Source organism: Haliotis rufescens, unplaced genomic scaffold (genome assembly GCF_023055435.1).
Source record: "Haliotis rufescens isolate VD_foot unplaced genomic scaffold, xgHalRufe1.0.p SCAF_5, whole genome shotgun sequence".
NCBI classification, from domain to species: Eukaryota; Metazoa; Mollusca; class Gastropoda; order Lepetellida; family Haliotidae; genus Haliotis; species Haliotis rufescens.
The window spans coordinates 23,939,617-23,955,455 of NW_025964223.1; the positions used below are offsets into that span (position 1 = coordinate 23,939,617).

A 15,839-nucleotide genomic window follows, 5' to 3' on the forward strand; every position below is an offset into this window, starting at 1 on the left:
GTCGATGGTTCCTTGGCCTGTGTCATACCAATAGATGTTAAAAGATGGTACTTTTTGTTAACCTGGCATTCAGCATTAAGTAGATGCAAGGACTGGTCGGCTCGGAGTAGGTATCCATATTAAGCTGTGGCCAGGTATCAGTAGGTTAGCACTATAAAACAAGCATTAGTCTAGGCTAGTACAAGCAGCCACATAAGCTGTTTGTTGTTCAACACCGAACTCAGTAATATAACTCTAAACCAGACAATCCCATGGTTGATATCAAGAGCATCGATACATGCAATTGGGATATGCAACATTCGCGGTAAAAAAGATGACACTTTTCATTAATCCAGCCATGACACTAAGAATGGGCTTCACACATGTGTAACTCCATAACCAGCGTTCAAAATTAATCATAAAAGTCCAGGGGTCCTTTTCATAACTCTAATGTTAAACATTTAAAGGTCGCTAGTCAAATACCATAGTCCAGCATCCAGGACCCCCCTTAATTTCTACCACTGCATACCCATATAGTGAACCAAACCCCAGACCTGTGTATGTTACAGTAATGCCTTTAACAACATGCATACTCCAGCGCCCATAAATAACAAAACAAAGTTGTACACTCAAATTTTTATTTTTTCTAAATGCCTTGACGAGGGCTTTAAAAGTTTGAGTTATGTCCCTTGTCACCATGATGTGCTCCTTTCAATCAAGATCAGTCTACCACCATAAATAAACAACGTACATCCTCAACCAGTAAACAACAAGGCAGGAACCTCATCTAGCTGGTTAGATTTAAAGAAACACAAGCTTGAAAATAAAGAGGAAAAAGGAACACTGATGACACAAAGCCCCTTATACCTTAGGCTAAAAAAAATAGTCTTGGTTCTCAGGCACCGCCCCCATCATCAAAGCCTGCCCCACATTTCGCTTTTATTTCCATTTTCCCCCAAAAAATTAAAATCCTCCTATTTTAAAAAATGCGATCCAATATTGCATGCAGTTACTTCCCTTTACATGTGCACTGTTTTACTGTGCATCTCGAGATATGGTCATGGCGGCAAAAGGATTTTGCATGCTTGTTTAAGTAGGGAGGCACTTTCCCAGGATGATGGTACACACCTTTTTATTTGGTTACATACATGCTAGTTTGAACCAGCAAAAAAACAACGCACGCCCACACTATATTTTCAAAAGTTATTGCCTGAGAACCAATTCTTTTATAAAAAAATGTAACCCTTAAGTTACATTTGATATCTTGACCAACAAAATCTTCCCTGACGAGGTAGCATTATTTGCAGGGCTAGACACGACCACTCGTCCATTAGTGCGAGACTGTCAAAAATCGTGACGGACCTGTAGTTTTACATAAACCTCTAGTCCGAAATGAGCTGTGGACTAGCTGGATATGGCCATTTGCATCTACCTCTGACTTGCCTTTTCACACAACACATTCATTAAAACCTAAATGCATATACCTACTGGTAACAGACCACTTTCTGTTGACATTAACAAAATCAAATCAATTTTCTCTCTTATCATAAAACCTTGATGTGAATATCACAGGTCACCCAGATCCTAATGAACTCTTTAACAAGGGGTTTGAATCACTCATTGCAGATGATTGATAATCACACAGACTAAATAACGATGCAAGCATCCATGGATGCTCTCCAGGCTTGTTACTGATAACATATCCTGCGACCCTCCATCATAATTGAATATATGCCGATATGTATCCCTGATCCAGACATCACTGAATAAACACTGCATCTGTTACCATGGTTTCTCTCACAACCAACACATTCACTTTACACTCTGAATAAATATTTCAATACTGTCAGTAAAACACCTCAATATTACAAATGAAATGTGATCATTTTCTTCATGATTATTAAGATAGATTTAGATACTAAACAAATCCTGGATCACAAGTTCCCAAATTAGTCGCTGCGGACTTATCTCCCTTTGTATATTTCACATGTTATGGCAGAATTTTAAAATTGTAAATATTAGTATCAAATTCCTCAAGTTTGTTAGGTTTGGTTTGTTTTCTTGTGCGTACGTTGTCCCTTGTATACATTATCACTTGCTACGGAGATTTCCCTTCTGCAGCTGGTGTGGTTTCTGGGGCTGGTAAGGCAGGCTGTCCCTCCCGAAGAGATTTTCTATACCTGTTGGAAACACAAGCAATAGTTGGTTGGTTTGTTGTTTTATGCCACACTCAGCAATATTCTAGCTATATGACGGCGGTCTGTAAATAATCGAGTCTGGACCAGACAATCCAGTGATTGATATCTTGAGCATGGATCGATTCGTTTTTATTTCCATTTCCAAAAAAAATAATGTCTTCGTGTTATGAAATCAAATCAAAGCTCATTGTATGGGTGTATTATGAACACACTTGTAGTTGAAAGGTAGTCAAGTACTGGATTCCAATATTTAACTCATCAAGAAATACATTCATGTAGGGTGGCCTTTTCCCAGGTTGATTGTACACAACTGTTTATTTGGTTACATACTACAGTAGTTTGAACAACAACAACAAAAAAACACTGCCCACCCACACTATATTTTCAAAAGCCATTGCCTAAGAACGAATGTATTATTTTTTTTAAGCCCAATGGAGGAATGTAGTGTACACAAATCTGTGAAGTATTATCGTTAATCCCCATCTTTGTACCTTAGTGTGAGTTAAAGCTTAACGTCACATCGGCAATATTTCAGCAATACTGTGACGCTTTGTACCTTAGACAAGTCAGAGGGAGAATAAAAAACTTACGTAAAAATTCTGCTCAGCTGGAATATTCCCGTCAAACCGACAAAGATATTCACCATAAACAGATTGTAGTTCTTTGGGATGATCACAAGGGAGTACCGCGCCCATATACAACCTGTCAAAGAAGATTCCATTCATCACATTTAAACAAGATATGACATACTGTGGGTAACGATAGGAACGAAATAATGGAAGCCGTCAACGTCATGCTTGTTCTGCCAGTCTTATCTTCACTGGGTTTTTCTACTCACTTCTTGTTAAAGAGTATAAAACTGATCAATAACAAAGTTTGGTCAGAAGCAGGGCCATTACACGATCACAGGGTTTTTCATGATCGGCTCTGCACTGGCAAGCAAATTCTCATATTTTTGTTTTTTGTGTTGTTTAACACCCACCCTCGATTATCCAGTGTATTTACTCCATTTTACTTTGATAAATATCCTGATCCATTTGCTACCATAGCCTCGTTCAGAGCCTGATTCAAATAGCATGCCATCCAATCAAATTACTCTAAGAAGTGAGGGAGCTTCTGTACAAGGTAAGTGATAAACCAGTGGAGATGGTGCCGTCACTTTTGAAACAAAGCTATGGTGGAGAATGTGCAAAGGGCACTTATCACAAAGCAATGAAGACCTAAATGTCATAATACCCTTACGGACGCACTCAGCAATATTTAAGGTATATCATTGCAGCCTGTAAATAAACTGGACCAGACAAACCAATGATTGATATTATGAGCAACATTCCACACTGCCCGGATCTGATGACACGCAATCAGTCCAAGTCACTGAGTCTTGACTCTCAGAATCATTTAATCGCCTTGTATGACAAGCATAGATTTTAACCCATAATCCCTACAGGGTTTACTTGTGCACCTGGCAATATTGTATCATCTGTTAGCCTACCTGTAGCAGCAAGAGCTGATGACTGGTATAGACTCAGTTTCTCGGGGGGACGAGCAATGTCACCTATACCTGCAATAACTAATGCCTGTAAAGAAGAAAAGTTCCATGAATCTTAAACACATTAAACAGTGATGAGTACTGTAACAGGGCTTATGAATACCGTAACAGGGTTTCTGAGTACTGTAACAGGGTTTATGAATCCTGTAACAGGGTTTCTGAATATTGTAACAGGGTTTCTGAGTACTGTAACAGGGTTTCTGAGTACCGTAACAGGGTTTCTGAGTACCGAAACAGGGTTTCTGAGTACTGTAACAGGGTTTCTGAGTACCTTAACGGGTTTCTGAGTAGTGTAACAGGGTTTCTGAGTACTGTAATAGGGTTTCTGAGAACTGTAATAGGGTTTCTGAGTACTGTAACAGGGTTTCTGAGTACTGTAACAGGGTTTCTGAGTACTGTAATAGGGTTTCTGAGTACCGAAACAGGGTTTCTGAGTACTGTAACAGGGTTTCTGAGTACTGTAACAGGGTTTCTGAGTACCGAAACAGGGTTTCTGAGTACTGTAATAGGGTTTCTGAGTACTGTAACAGGGTTTCTGAGTACCGAAACAGGGTTTCTGAGTACTGTAACAGGGTTTCTGAATACTGTAACAGGGTTTCTGAGTACTGTAATAGGGTTTCTGAGTACCGAAACAGGGTTTCTGAGTACTGTAATAGGGTTTCTGAGTACCGAAACAGGGTTTCTGAGTACTGTAACAGGGTTTCTGAGTAGTGTAACAGGGTTTCTGAGTACTGTAATAGGGTTTCTGAGTACCGAAACAGGGTTTCTGAGTACCGAAACAGGGTTTCTGAGTACTGTAACAGGGTTTCTGAGTAGTGTAACAGGGTTTCTGAGTAGTGTAACAGGGTTTTGGAGTACTGTAACAGGGTTTCGGAGTACTGTAACAGGGTTTAGAGTGTGAGCATCACATTCACCACTTGATCATGTTGATTGGATACATAGCACACTAAGACATCTTGGCTCTTTAACATGTTCAAATGCTAAGTCCTTACCTGCATGTTGTATTAAGTTGTAAAATAGGTTGCATGCACTGACAAGACAAATTATTGAGAGTATCACAAAGTGATAGTTAGCATCCCTATAATATATTCAACATACCCATTTGAAGGTAGGAGCCCAGAAGAAGATTGTTTTTGGACCTGAAAGACAGAACATGCAGTAAGGTATGACATTGAGTGGGTTAGTGAGTGAGATTGTATGCCACTGTAAGCAATATTCGATCAATATTACGAAATGGGCTTCACACACAGTACCCATGTTGGATGTCGAACAAGGGCCTTCGGCATGACGATCTAACGCTTTAACAACTCGACTACCCCACCACCCCGTATAACATTGACATAATCAGCTATTTTGCAATAACCATGATAACACTTGGGACATAACAAAATACATTCTCAATCAAAATATTTGGCGCACTGGAACATCGTGAAGGTAAATGTTTTGGAACTAGGCCTCCATGAACTGGGACTCCAAAACACTGTGATATTCTTCACTGTGCATTGGACCGACGCTTGTTTATATCCGATGCATAAGCAGCATTAGACTCGATCACATAGTTAGTGTTGACCGATTTTGAAGAGACAAGCACGTCAGATTTCAATTTCGTGTCTTTCGAGTGTTTTTACTTCACAAAATCTCACTTGATCAGTTACTATCCATGACCTTGACACACTAAAGTAGTAGCGATGAGTTGTTTTTAGTGAATGCGGGTACCTGCTGGACTATTCCACAAAGGCACTAGACTGTGAGGGACAAATCTGTCAGCTGCAGCAATCATGCTGCGATAAATTGCAGACATCTTGCTGGGTTCTGTCTCCCCTCTTCTGTTGGTTGACAAAACTTTCACAACTGGTACAGGGGAGATAACTCTACGCTACTTCCTTTTTGTGATGCGGCGGAACGTTCCTGTTCCAAGTACGTCGTTCTGCAGTCACAAGAACTTTCCTCGACCACCACACCAGTACCTGTGAAGTTGTGAACAATCCCTTTGGTTTTGCTTTTAAGCTTTTATATTTACTGATACTGACTTAATCCAAATGACAATTGGTGAATTATATGCTAGTGGTGTTTAGATTACTTCGATTGAAAAACCCCAAATGCTTTTCCGAAAATGTTTTCTACCATCCATTCGATCTTTTAATTCTTGTCTTTTTACAATGAAATTATCTTCCTTGACTTTGGCACTTCTCTGTTTTCAGAAACAAACCATGTTGATTAGTAACTTTATAGTTTATGTCGTATTTTTTCCAAGTAAAAGAACATTATGCTTCCTGTGCATTTCACATCACAGTCATTAGCTGTTTCAGTCATATAAAACAGGACGAGTGGAGTCAAAAACCTTGTCCAAGGAAACAGCACAGTGATTCGCCTGATATGGCCTCTTGAAATGGAAGAGTTGAAATGGTTATAATTAAGAATGTGGTAAGGCTTGCTGTCTCTCATGCTCGTGTTTCACTGTCACTCTGTGTGTGTGTGTGTGTGTGTGTGTGTGTGTGTGTGTGAGTGTGTGTGTGAGACCATATTGCGGTTGCGACGTTTTATTGAGGCTGAATTATTTTTCAAGCAGATGGAGGCTGACTTTTTCCTGTACCCTGTGGGAATGCCAGATGACCGTATCCTCTCACTGATGTGTCATGATTTTATGTATAGGTTTGTCAGCACCACACCCATCCTCGTTGCATGATTTCACAAAAGTGATAAATGTCCAAGACCTGCATCACTTCGGGCTTTCCGCCTACATCAAACTTACACGTTATGACAGAACTGAAATACTGTTAAAAGCGGCGTTAAGCCAAACTCACTCACTATTATACAACAATGTTGTTAAATGTGCAAGATCACGGCTTTTTTATAGTTTCTTTCTAATATATTTATGTTATTCATCTGATAACAGGAGATACTAACCTTGGCGAACCTACCTTGGTGAATCTCAAACAGACTAAAGAATCAGGGATTCGAAACCACTACCCCTGATGGATCTAAGGACGCCTGCAACTACTGGGCCACCCCTAGAACTTCCAGTAATGTTATCATTTAAAGGAAATATACATATGCGCTTCCAGGTTTGTTTGTGCTGTGGAGTATTCGATGCCCGAAATACGTCTAGCGGACGGAATGCCACGTCTCGGGCTGAGATAAAATGAGCTCGGTAATCCCACGTTAACAAGGATTCTTAATAAAACCGACAGCAGGGCACAACTGTGTTTGTATCCGTCCAGTTGAAAGTGACCTAAAGGAAGCCATCGAATAATACCCGAAGGTTGGAAGACCTAAAATAACACGTGACCTAACTACGTTACAGTGGAAATCACTTTCTGCACACGACACCAGTGTTTTAACTACCAATTGGAATTATCTATTTAAGCTAAACCTCTAGCACGACAATGTAAGCCTTGTTTTGGGATTGTGCAGCGCTTAAAATGAATGATCGATGACTACCTTTAAATGAAACTACTCGACACTATATAACCAAATTAACACTTGGTCGTTACGGAGGATCTAGGGCGATAAGGCGCTGCAATTCGCTGTGCAGTGAGTGAGTGAGTATGGATTATTCCAGCAATATCACGGCGGGGGACACCAGAAATGGGCCTCACACATTGTACCCATGTCGGAAATCGACCCGGGTCTTCGGCGTGGCGTGAGAACGCTTTAACCACTAGGCTACCCCACCGACCCTCGCTGTGCAGAGTTGTCCCCTGGGCTCCGCTAGAAACCTATGATCGTGGGTTCAAATCACAGTTCGCCCCGATTCTCAACACATACCTGTAAAGTGATAAAGTTCGAAGAGCTGCATATATTCGGACCTTCCTCTAACATTCAGCTGATATGCCGTGATATAACTGGAATACTGTTCAAAGAGGCATCTCACTCACTCACTCACTCACTCACTGGTGCAGTCCCCCACGCTGGCTATCCCTAAACACTCCAGGGCCCACTTGCACAAAGCGATCTTAGTGCTAAGATGATCGTAACTCCCATACTTTAACATAAGCTTACAATAGTCGTAGCGCTAAGATCGCACTGCCAAATAAATCACTGTAAATAAAAGACACGGACACAACAACAAACACCATAGGTATTTAAGAACGATTTATATAACCAAAATTATTTATTATATGTGAAAATAAAATAATACAGTAATGGTGATACTGCTTTATGGACGGCGTCGCTAGCTTTTATGTTGGCTCCAGGAGGATTAATTCGTTGGGTGGCCCCTGCACACAATGACAATGTATAATAGCACACAATAGCACTAAGGAACTTATAATAAGACAGCCATGTATACCCTTATCGATTCTATTTTTGCATACATTGAATCATGTGCTCAACGGAGTGGCTATAAACCGGCACTGCCGTTTCCTTGCATAAAATCAACACCACATGCACGTCAAGGCTACAAAATATATTACTGAGCGAGTGGTGTAAAGTCGTCCGATGTGAAGACCCCTCGGAAGACTGCAAGGTGCATGCGCGCAATACTGCTTAAGGTGTATTTGTGTATCTGATTCGATCCAATATTGCTTGGCACGAGACACACGTAGATCAATAAATAAGAGCATAGACAAGTTTAACCCATTTCCATGCCTCTCGACAAACAACTCGACTGTGACAAGGAGGTATTTAGACCGATTTGTGTACCCCAATAAAGCCGACGATTCGTCGACATATCGACGCGATTCGATTCGTCAGTAAACGGCCAACAAGCATTCTCAGATAAAACTTACAATAAATAAATATAATACCTCTCATTATGAGCATAAATACCCATGATTGACACCCTGCTTGGAGCAACACCGATTAAACGTTGAGCAAAATATACATAAATGTGATGAAAATGTTATATGCTAATATATAATCAACACCATTTCTTAAGCGAATTCATACGTGAATTTCTGTGTCGTTATTCACATCATAATATTGGCAAGACAAGTTATCGTGTTCTCAAAATACCCTGAAAAGATTATGAAGCTGTGCTTCAAACGATTGTGCAGACGACCGAGCTGGGACTGTCCTTTGTTTCAGAAGGTGCTGAAGACGATGATTGTCCAGAAATTAGATGGAGAACATGTCTGTGGCCAAACTTGATCGCTGCAGCCTCCAGAGTTAATGGAGTATAGGGACCAAAGAAATTATCTCTGTTTGACAGATCTTGCGTCGTCAGGTCCACCGACCCATTGCATAATAATACCTTCATTCTTTCCTCATCTCCTGCAAGTGTCGCATGAGCGAACTCAATCGATGCTTCGTTTTTGATTAGCAGTTGAATTAGACTGTCGTCTGCTCCGCTTACCTTGGCAAATTCTATCAAACTGTTCTTGCCCTTACTGATATTGACTCGACACCACGACTTGACTAGTTTGTTGACCCGGAATCGGTTATTATCTGCGACCGATTGCCACAAACCCGGAGAGAACTTCCTGAAATATGACCGGAACTCTGCCACGAAGTACCCTGCGTGTTTGGCTATAAGTTCCTCGTCGTCCTGATCCGCCGTAGCGCCACATTTCAGCACAGCCACCATCATCTGTAGTAGATTGCTTTTGATTGAAAGCTGTAGCGCTGTTCGCCCCTCATTGTCTCGATGATCCAAATCAATCTCGGCATTAGACAACAAATAAACAAATGGTACATACTGCTTCTCAGTCATCGACCGTGAGGCCAGAATCACAACATGTAAATACGTCCTGCCGGTGAGCTTACATCTTACATGAGCATCTTCCCCTTGTCCTATACACAACAGAGCTGAAGTGATATCACATGATTTAATACATCTATATAGTCCAGTCTCCGCGATATCAATACTGTGACTGTCGCTCCTTGAGAGTGCATTCATTCCTCAGATCAACACATCTTGTATAACGTGGCCTGCCCACTGTCAGTCGGCTGCTATGGCTTTGGGTAAATGTCGTCTGCTAGTTCAGCCATCTTGCCATGCTATTCCACCCTTGACTCAAACCACACAAGCTGATAAGTTGCTTCTTGCACAATTGTCGGAGAAGACAGCGAACATTGATTAGCCAATTTAGCGTCAATACCCCATATGACAGGTACAAGTTGTAATCAAAGTTCACGCGTCGCTGTTGAGTTCAACCTTTCGGAAGCCGGCCGCATTAATCATTAATCTACTACGTTAGCTTTTCTAGGTCGGGCTCAGGAAGCAGGCACTAGTATACCTTTGTAAAGAACTTACATAGCTTGCATGATAGGCTCACTGCAGTACTTAATCGCCTTCATACCTGGCTGTCAAACGGTAGCTACCTAACAACACAAACCACTTTGAAATTACCATCACATTCAGGAATGTACGCCAAACTGAACATGCAACAGATAGGCTTGGCTTGGTTTGGTTTCGTGTTTGGTCTTGACGGCACACATCAAGTATGTATTGGCGATCTATCGGTCCGGAACCCGAAATGAAGCGTGTTAAACATGCCTTCGCGACAAGCGTTTGTTGTGCCAACCTCGTCATGTGACTTGTGTTTAACTTGGGTATACAATAACATAGCTGTATACCTATATACCGATAATATTGACATTTGACCAGCCGATCACAATTATCCCCTGGGGTGAATACGTGTTGATATACCGCACTGATCACCCCCCCCCCCCCCCCCCCCCCCCCTCTCTCTCTCTCTCCATTTTACACGTGATCACTTGGATATTGGAACACGATGGCCATTGATTTGAATGGGTGGGTGTAAATTGTTTAAATAGATGTTCATTAATTACTTAGTCTTTTCAGTGTAACTTTATCAGCCTGTATCTAATCAAATACACGTAACCATCACACTGCCTATTAACAGGGTAGTCTAGTGGTTATAGTATTCGCTCTTCATGTCCAAGTCCCGGGTTCGATTCCCGACAGGGGTACAATGTTTATGTGTGAAGCCCATTTCTGTTGTCCCCCGTTGTTGTATTGGTGGGATATTGCTGAAAGCGGCGTGAAACTATATACTCGCTCACTGGCTTAAACAAAGTAAAAGAAAAATATCAACATGTCATTTCACACACGTAAAAAAATTATATGTATCATATCGTAATTCTTTGGTCTTTTGCTTTGTTGTTTAGCAATATTCCAGCATTATGACGGCGGTTTGTAAATAATCGACTCTCGACAAGACAATCCAGTGATTGACATCATGAGCACCGATTTACGCAATTGGGATACGATAACATGTATCAACAAAGTCAACGAGCGTGACCACCGATCCCGTTAGTCGCCCTTTACGGGAAGCACGGGTTGCTGAAATACCTATTCTCTACCCGGATCTTCACGGGTGATGTTTCATTTGAGTGAAACAGGGATTGTTGTCAGATGAATATAGTATTTGACCCCTTAATACATAAGAAACTGTTATATCCTACTCAAAAGAAGTTGAGCACCTGAACTGACTGACTCAATCAATAGACCGTCAATCAATCAATTCGCGGAGACAACATTAACTCATTCAACTTGCTGGAGTGAACATGACCGAATGAACCTGAGAGGGTTTCGTGTTTAAAGGGCGAGCATCTATCTATTTACAAATATACTTTGAAATATGTTTGTTGGTTTGTTGTTTAACTCCGCAATATTCGAGCTGTGAGACGGCGTTCTGTAAATAATCGAGTCTGGACGAGAGAATCCAATGATTGACGTCATAAGCATCGATATACGTAATTGGGATACGATGACATGCATCAACAAAGTCAGCGACCCTGACCACCCGATCCCGTTAGTCGCCTCATGGGTTGGTGAAGACCTATTCTAACCCGAATCTTCTTGGGGCCCTTATACGGTACTACATGCAGTAACGTCGTATATCTACGAGGGTCTACGAGTGGTAGAGCGTCCGCCCGAAGAGCGGAAGGTCCGAGGTTCGATCCCCGGCCGCGTCATACCAAAAGACGTTAAAAGATGGTACTTGTTGTTACCCTGCCTGGCACCCAGCATTAAGAGGCTAAAATAAGGACTGGTCGGCTCGGAGTTTGTATCCTGTGTCAGAATGGAATATTCACGTCGCTATATAAGTACAATAATCTTGGACGCGACGTTAAACCCCGTTTCACCTCACCTCACCTCACCTCACCTCACCACACCTCACCTCACCACACCTCACCTCACCACACCTCACCTCACCACACCTCGTACATCTACCTTCGTGCAACAATGATGTGAACTTTCCACTCTGCGTTCTCCATGCTACAAATCACTCTAGCAGGACTATAGTTGCAAACTCTGCTTGGGAACTAACGGTAGTGAAATTAGTTTTGCACTTGTCTTCTGGTCCTCTTGCACAAAGCGACCTTAGCGCTAAGATTGGACTTAACGTCGCGTTAAGGAGTAGTTGACTTATGTGTGCAAACACGTGTGACGTACATTAGCCGGTTTTATATATAGTACTAGCCCACCGAGATACCATACTGCAGTTTAACATGAATATTCAACTCAGATACAGTATACTGACTCTGAGCCGACCAGTTCTTGTTGCATCCCTTTAAAGACGAGGGCCAGGCAGGGAAACAACAAGTACAATCTTTTAACGTCTTTTGGTATGACGCAGCCAGGGATTCGAACCACCGACCCTCGATCCCGAGGACAGACGGTGAACTTGAGACTATACATATATTATTGATTTTCTTATTAGGATAACCTAATGCAACATTGTCATGCCTATTGGTAGTGTATTGATCTCTTGGTTATAATTGTCATCGTTTGCTGTCTCCCAGACTCTAGAGAATCAATTAAAAAAGGAGTTTAACTCAAGTCTGGAATGTTCAAGCAAGTCTGCATTGCCACAGCTCTAGGGCGTCTGAAATAATGGCTTGTTCTCGGCTTCCATTTGGATATTTGTTATTAAAATTACTTTTTTTCTGGGGCTAAATGTCAGTCTATTACCATCACCATTAAAGCGGAAGTTCTATCACTGTGGACGACTCCCTGTTTTCTACTGTAAAACCCTGTTAATGCACACTGTACCGTTCCCACAGAAAAAGCTACTCCACAAGGGTGTATATTGTCCAATGTGTCAGTAGTTGGGTTTTTTTATACTATACCCTTTATGTCTACGTGCCGATGATGAAAGGACCGCCTCCGTGGTCTAGTGGTAGAGCGTCTGCCCAGTGAGCAGAAGGTCCGGGGTTCGGTTCCGGCTGCGTCATACCAAAAGACGACGTTAAAAGGTGGTACTTGTTGTTGGCATGTCTGGCGCTCGTCATTAAGGGGCTAAAACAAGGACTGGTCGGCTCGGAGTCAGTATACTGTGTCTGAGTTGGGGAGTCATGTTAAACTGCGGCATGGTATCTCAGTGTGCTAGCACTATAAATCGGCATAAGTTCGGACTAGTACAAGCAGCCACACACACACACACACACACACACACACACACACACATAATAATGCTATATAAGTGCAATAATCTTGGACGCGGCGTTAAACCCCATTTCACCTCACCACACCACCGAGGCTGAAAGCCTTGGTTCAGGATTTGCATTATGGTGTAACGTGCATCGGGTTCGTATCCCATGTTATATAACGCCCGCGCGTTAAAGCCCATATCAAACCTTGAGGGGTGTACGTTTCCTGATTAACAGGTGTTTAGTGTATACATATGTATCGGGATGTAACTGGATAGTTCAGAGGTCATCGCAGTAAGCTGCACTGTTGATATAATGGAAGAGATACTTTTATTATTTTAGAACGAGTGACAAAAATTGGCGGTTCTCTCATTCAGTGCAACCTTATCTCTTTTTGTGAACGAAGAAATGTCAATAAATTTCTTTGGATATCCTAAGTGTCGAGATCAAATATATCTAAACTCTCCAGAAGGAATGACGTCACGTGTGGATGCAGAATGAGTCATCATTATGTGATATAGTCGGAATCGTAAAAAGGACTCGGTTTTTAGCAGATATTTCTTATCATTGTGGAATGGGTTTTGCTGCTTTTATTTGGGCCGCTTTTCGCAATGTTCCAGCAACACCACGACGGGGGTCCAGAAATGGGCTTCGCACATTGCATGTGGGGCATCGGACCGGGGCGTTTGGCATGACGGACGAATCTCAACTGCACGAACCAGGCGCACATACGAAGCGGGAAATGTCCATTTGGTGCAGATATTCTCAACCACAGTGGGAAAAGATATCTTTCCTGGTTTGGTCCATTCGGACAGAACTTTGGTGGACCTATTAACGGAAGTTTTATATATATATTTTATATTAGAGCGAAATGCTATACGTCTTTGCTTTGTTAAACAAGATATCCACCCCATTTCGCCTTGTACAGCAATGTTGATGGGTTACCTTGTACACATAGGAAGACGCCACATGCTCTGTTTTGGAGCTTATTAATTTGACGTTGAGAGTAGATATCGAGTCCCACACATTAGAATCGGCTCCACCGTTGTCTCATAAAAGTTGGTAAACGTCACAAGCCATTATATTTCGTAATAAGGGCGTTATTTGTAAGATTTCGTGTATTCTAGCATCGTATCACACAAAAGGTTAAAATCTGAGCTGGGTAAACCCTTACATCTAAAATGTACAATCTTGGACTTGTGCTGGTTTATATGAAGTCTCCATTTTCGGCACCATCTATGGACAATATCTATCATTTTTGGTCGTTTATTTTTGGTTGGTGCCATCAGAACGCTGTCGTCCGCATACATGCGAAGTGTCATGGTTACACATGCATTATTTATCTACATACCGTCTTGGCTTTAAAGCACATCCTTGCTTAAAGGGGCTCTTACACTTTTGCCGAGTATTGACCCGAGCTGACTCGGGGGTACTCGTATGGAGCTCGTAGCGAGGTCGTACTAAACTCGGGGTAACTCGGGATACCTCGTACTGATCTACGTGAGTTTTGGAACTGCTCAAAACACTCGGGCCGCCAGCAAACTCCTAACAAACTCGTAACACACTCGTCCTACTCGTAGTACCCTCGTGGTGCTCGTACAGAACTCGTATGAGGATCGTCTGCAAAATTTATTGCCGAGTTGACCGAGTCTAATACGAGCTATACGAGCCTCCTTGTTACATCATGTGACAAATTCCCGCCGAATTATTTAGCAGCTCGTAGCCACCTCATACCAAAGTCGTACCAAACTCGTACCAAACTCGTACAGCTCGTATCGAGATCGTTGTGCTCGTATGTAACTCTTAATAGACTCCTATTGACTCCTATGGGGCTCGTAACACACACGTAGCGTACTCGTGTGAAACTCGTATATATATGTAGTCTCTTCCCGAGTCCTAACCGAGTTAGGCTCGGGAGAGCTCGGCAACCACCTCGGCAAAGTGTGAGAGCTGCTTAACACCAGTATTTACAGCAAAAGAGTGCGTTCAGAGATCGTTCACTCGTACGATACTAAGCTGCCCTTACTATTGAAGACATAATGGGAAGAGTTAACTTTTATGTTGTATCATACATTTAACGGATAGTGAACGTAGAGGCGGACCTGTACAACATCGTGACCATTGACAATTTAAGGGGAGGTAACTCTTGTAGGACAATAGTTCCCTCAAAGAGTTTTGTTCACAGAAGTGAAATATCAAGTGTTATGTTCACTGCAATGAAAATATCACTTTTCTCAACTTCAGAAAACTCAGCCTTTCCCACTGAAGTATATAATAAACTCTGAACACATCCTGCTAACATTATTATTTTTTGTTGTGGCCGTTATTACTTTTTGTGTGTGGCCATTTTGACTGGGTTTGTGGCCATTTTGACTCTCGTGTGGCCGTTTGGACTTTTGAGTTTTGAGGCCGTTTTGACTACAACCCACATATACTCGCTTTGTTTGTTTGTTGTTTACGCCGCACTCAGCAATATTCCACATATATCGGCGGTCTGGACCAGATAATCCAGTGATTGAAAACGAGCATCGATCATCCACGCAATTGCGATACGATGACCTGCATCGACCAGGTCAGCGAGCCTGACCACCCGGTTCCATTAGTCGCCTCTTACGACAAGCATAGCTGCTTAAGACCAGTACCCATCTGGATCTTCAGGGGTAGGCTGACACACTTAGTACTGTTCTAAGCAGCAATATCCCTACAGACTATTATCACTGCGACAACATAACAGTAAGTGAGGAATACAAGGTCGCATTCAAGATTATTGC

At 42.0% G+C, this 15,839-nt stretch overlaps 1 protein-coding gene across 1 annotated transcript; it reads right to left on the reverse strand.

Annotated features, from left to right (window-relative positions):
- Nucleotides 1–605: 605 nt before the first annotated feature.
- On the reverse strand, nucleotides 606–5,603 carry LOC124111554 (mitochondrial pyruvate carrier 2-like). The gene is made up of 5 exons (XM_046471305.2): nucleotides 5,443–5,603; nucleotides 4,825–4,865; nucleotides 3,670–3,754; nucleotides 2,768–2,879; nucleotides 606–2,159 (listed from the first exon to the last, which is right to left on the reverse strand). The coding sequence occupies exons 1-5, from the start codon at nucleotides 5,525–5,527 to the stop codon at nucleotides 2,078–2,080; spliced, it is 405 nt and encodes a 134-aa protein (XP_046327261.1). The 5' UTR covers nucleotides 5,528–5,603; the 3' UTR covers nucleotides 606–2,077.
- Between the last annotated feature and the right edge of the window lie 10,236 nt (nucleotides 5,604–15,839).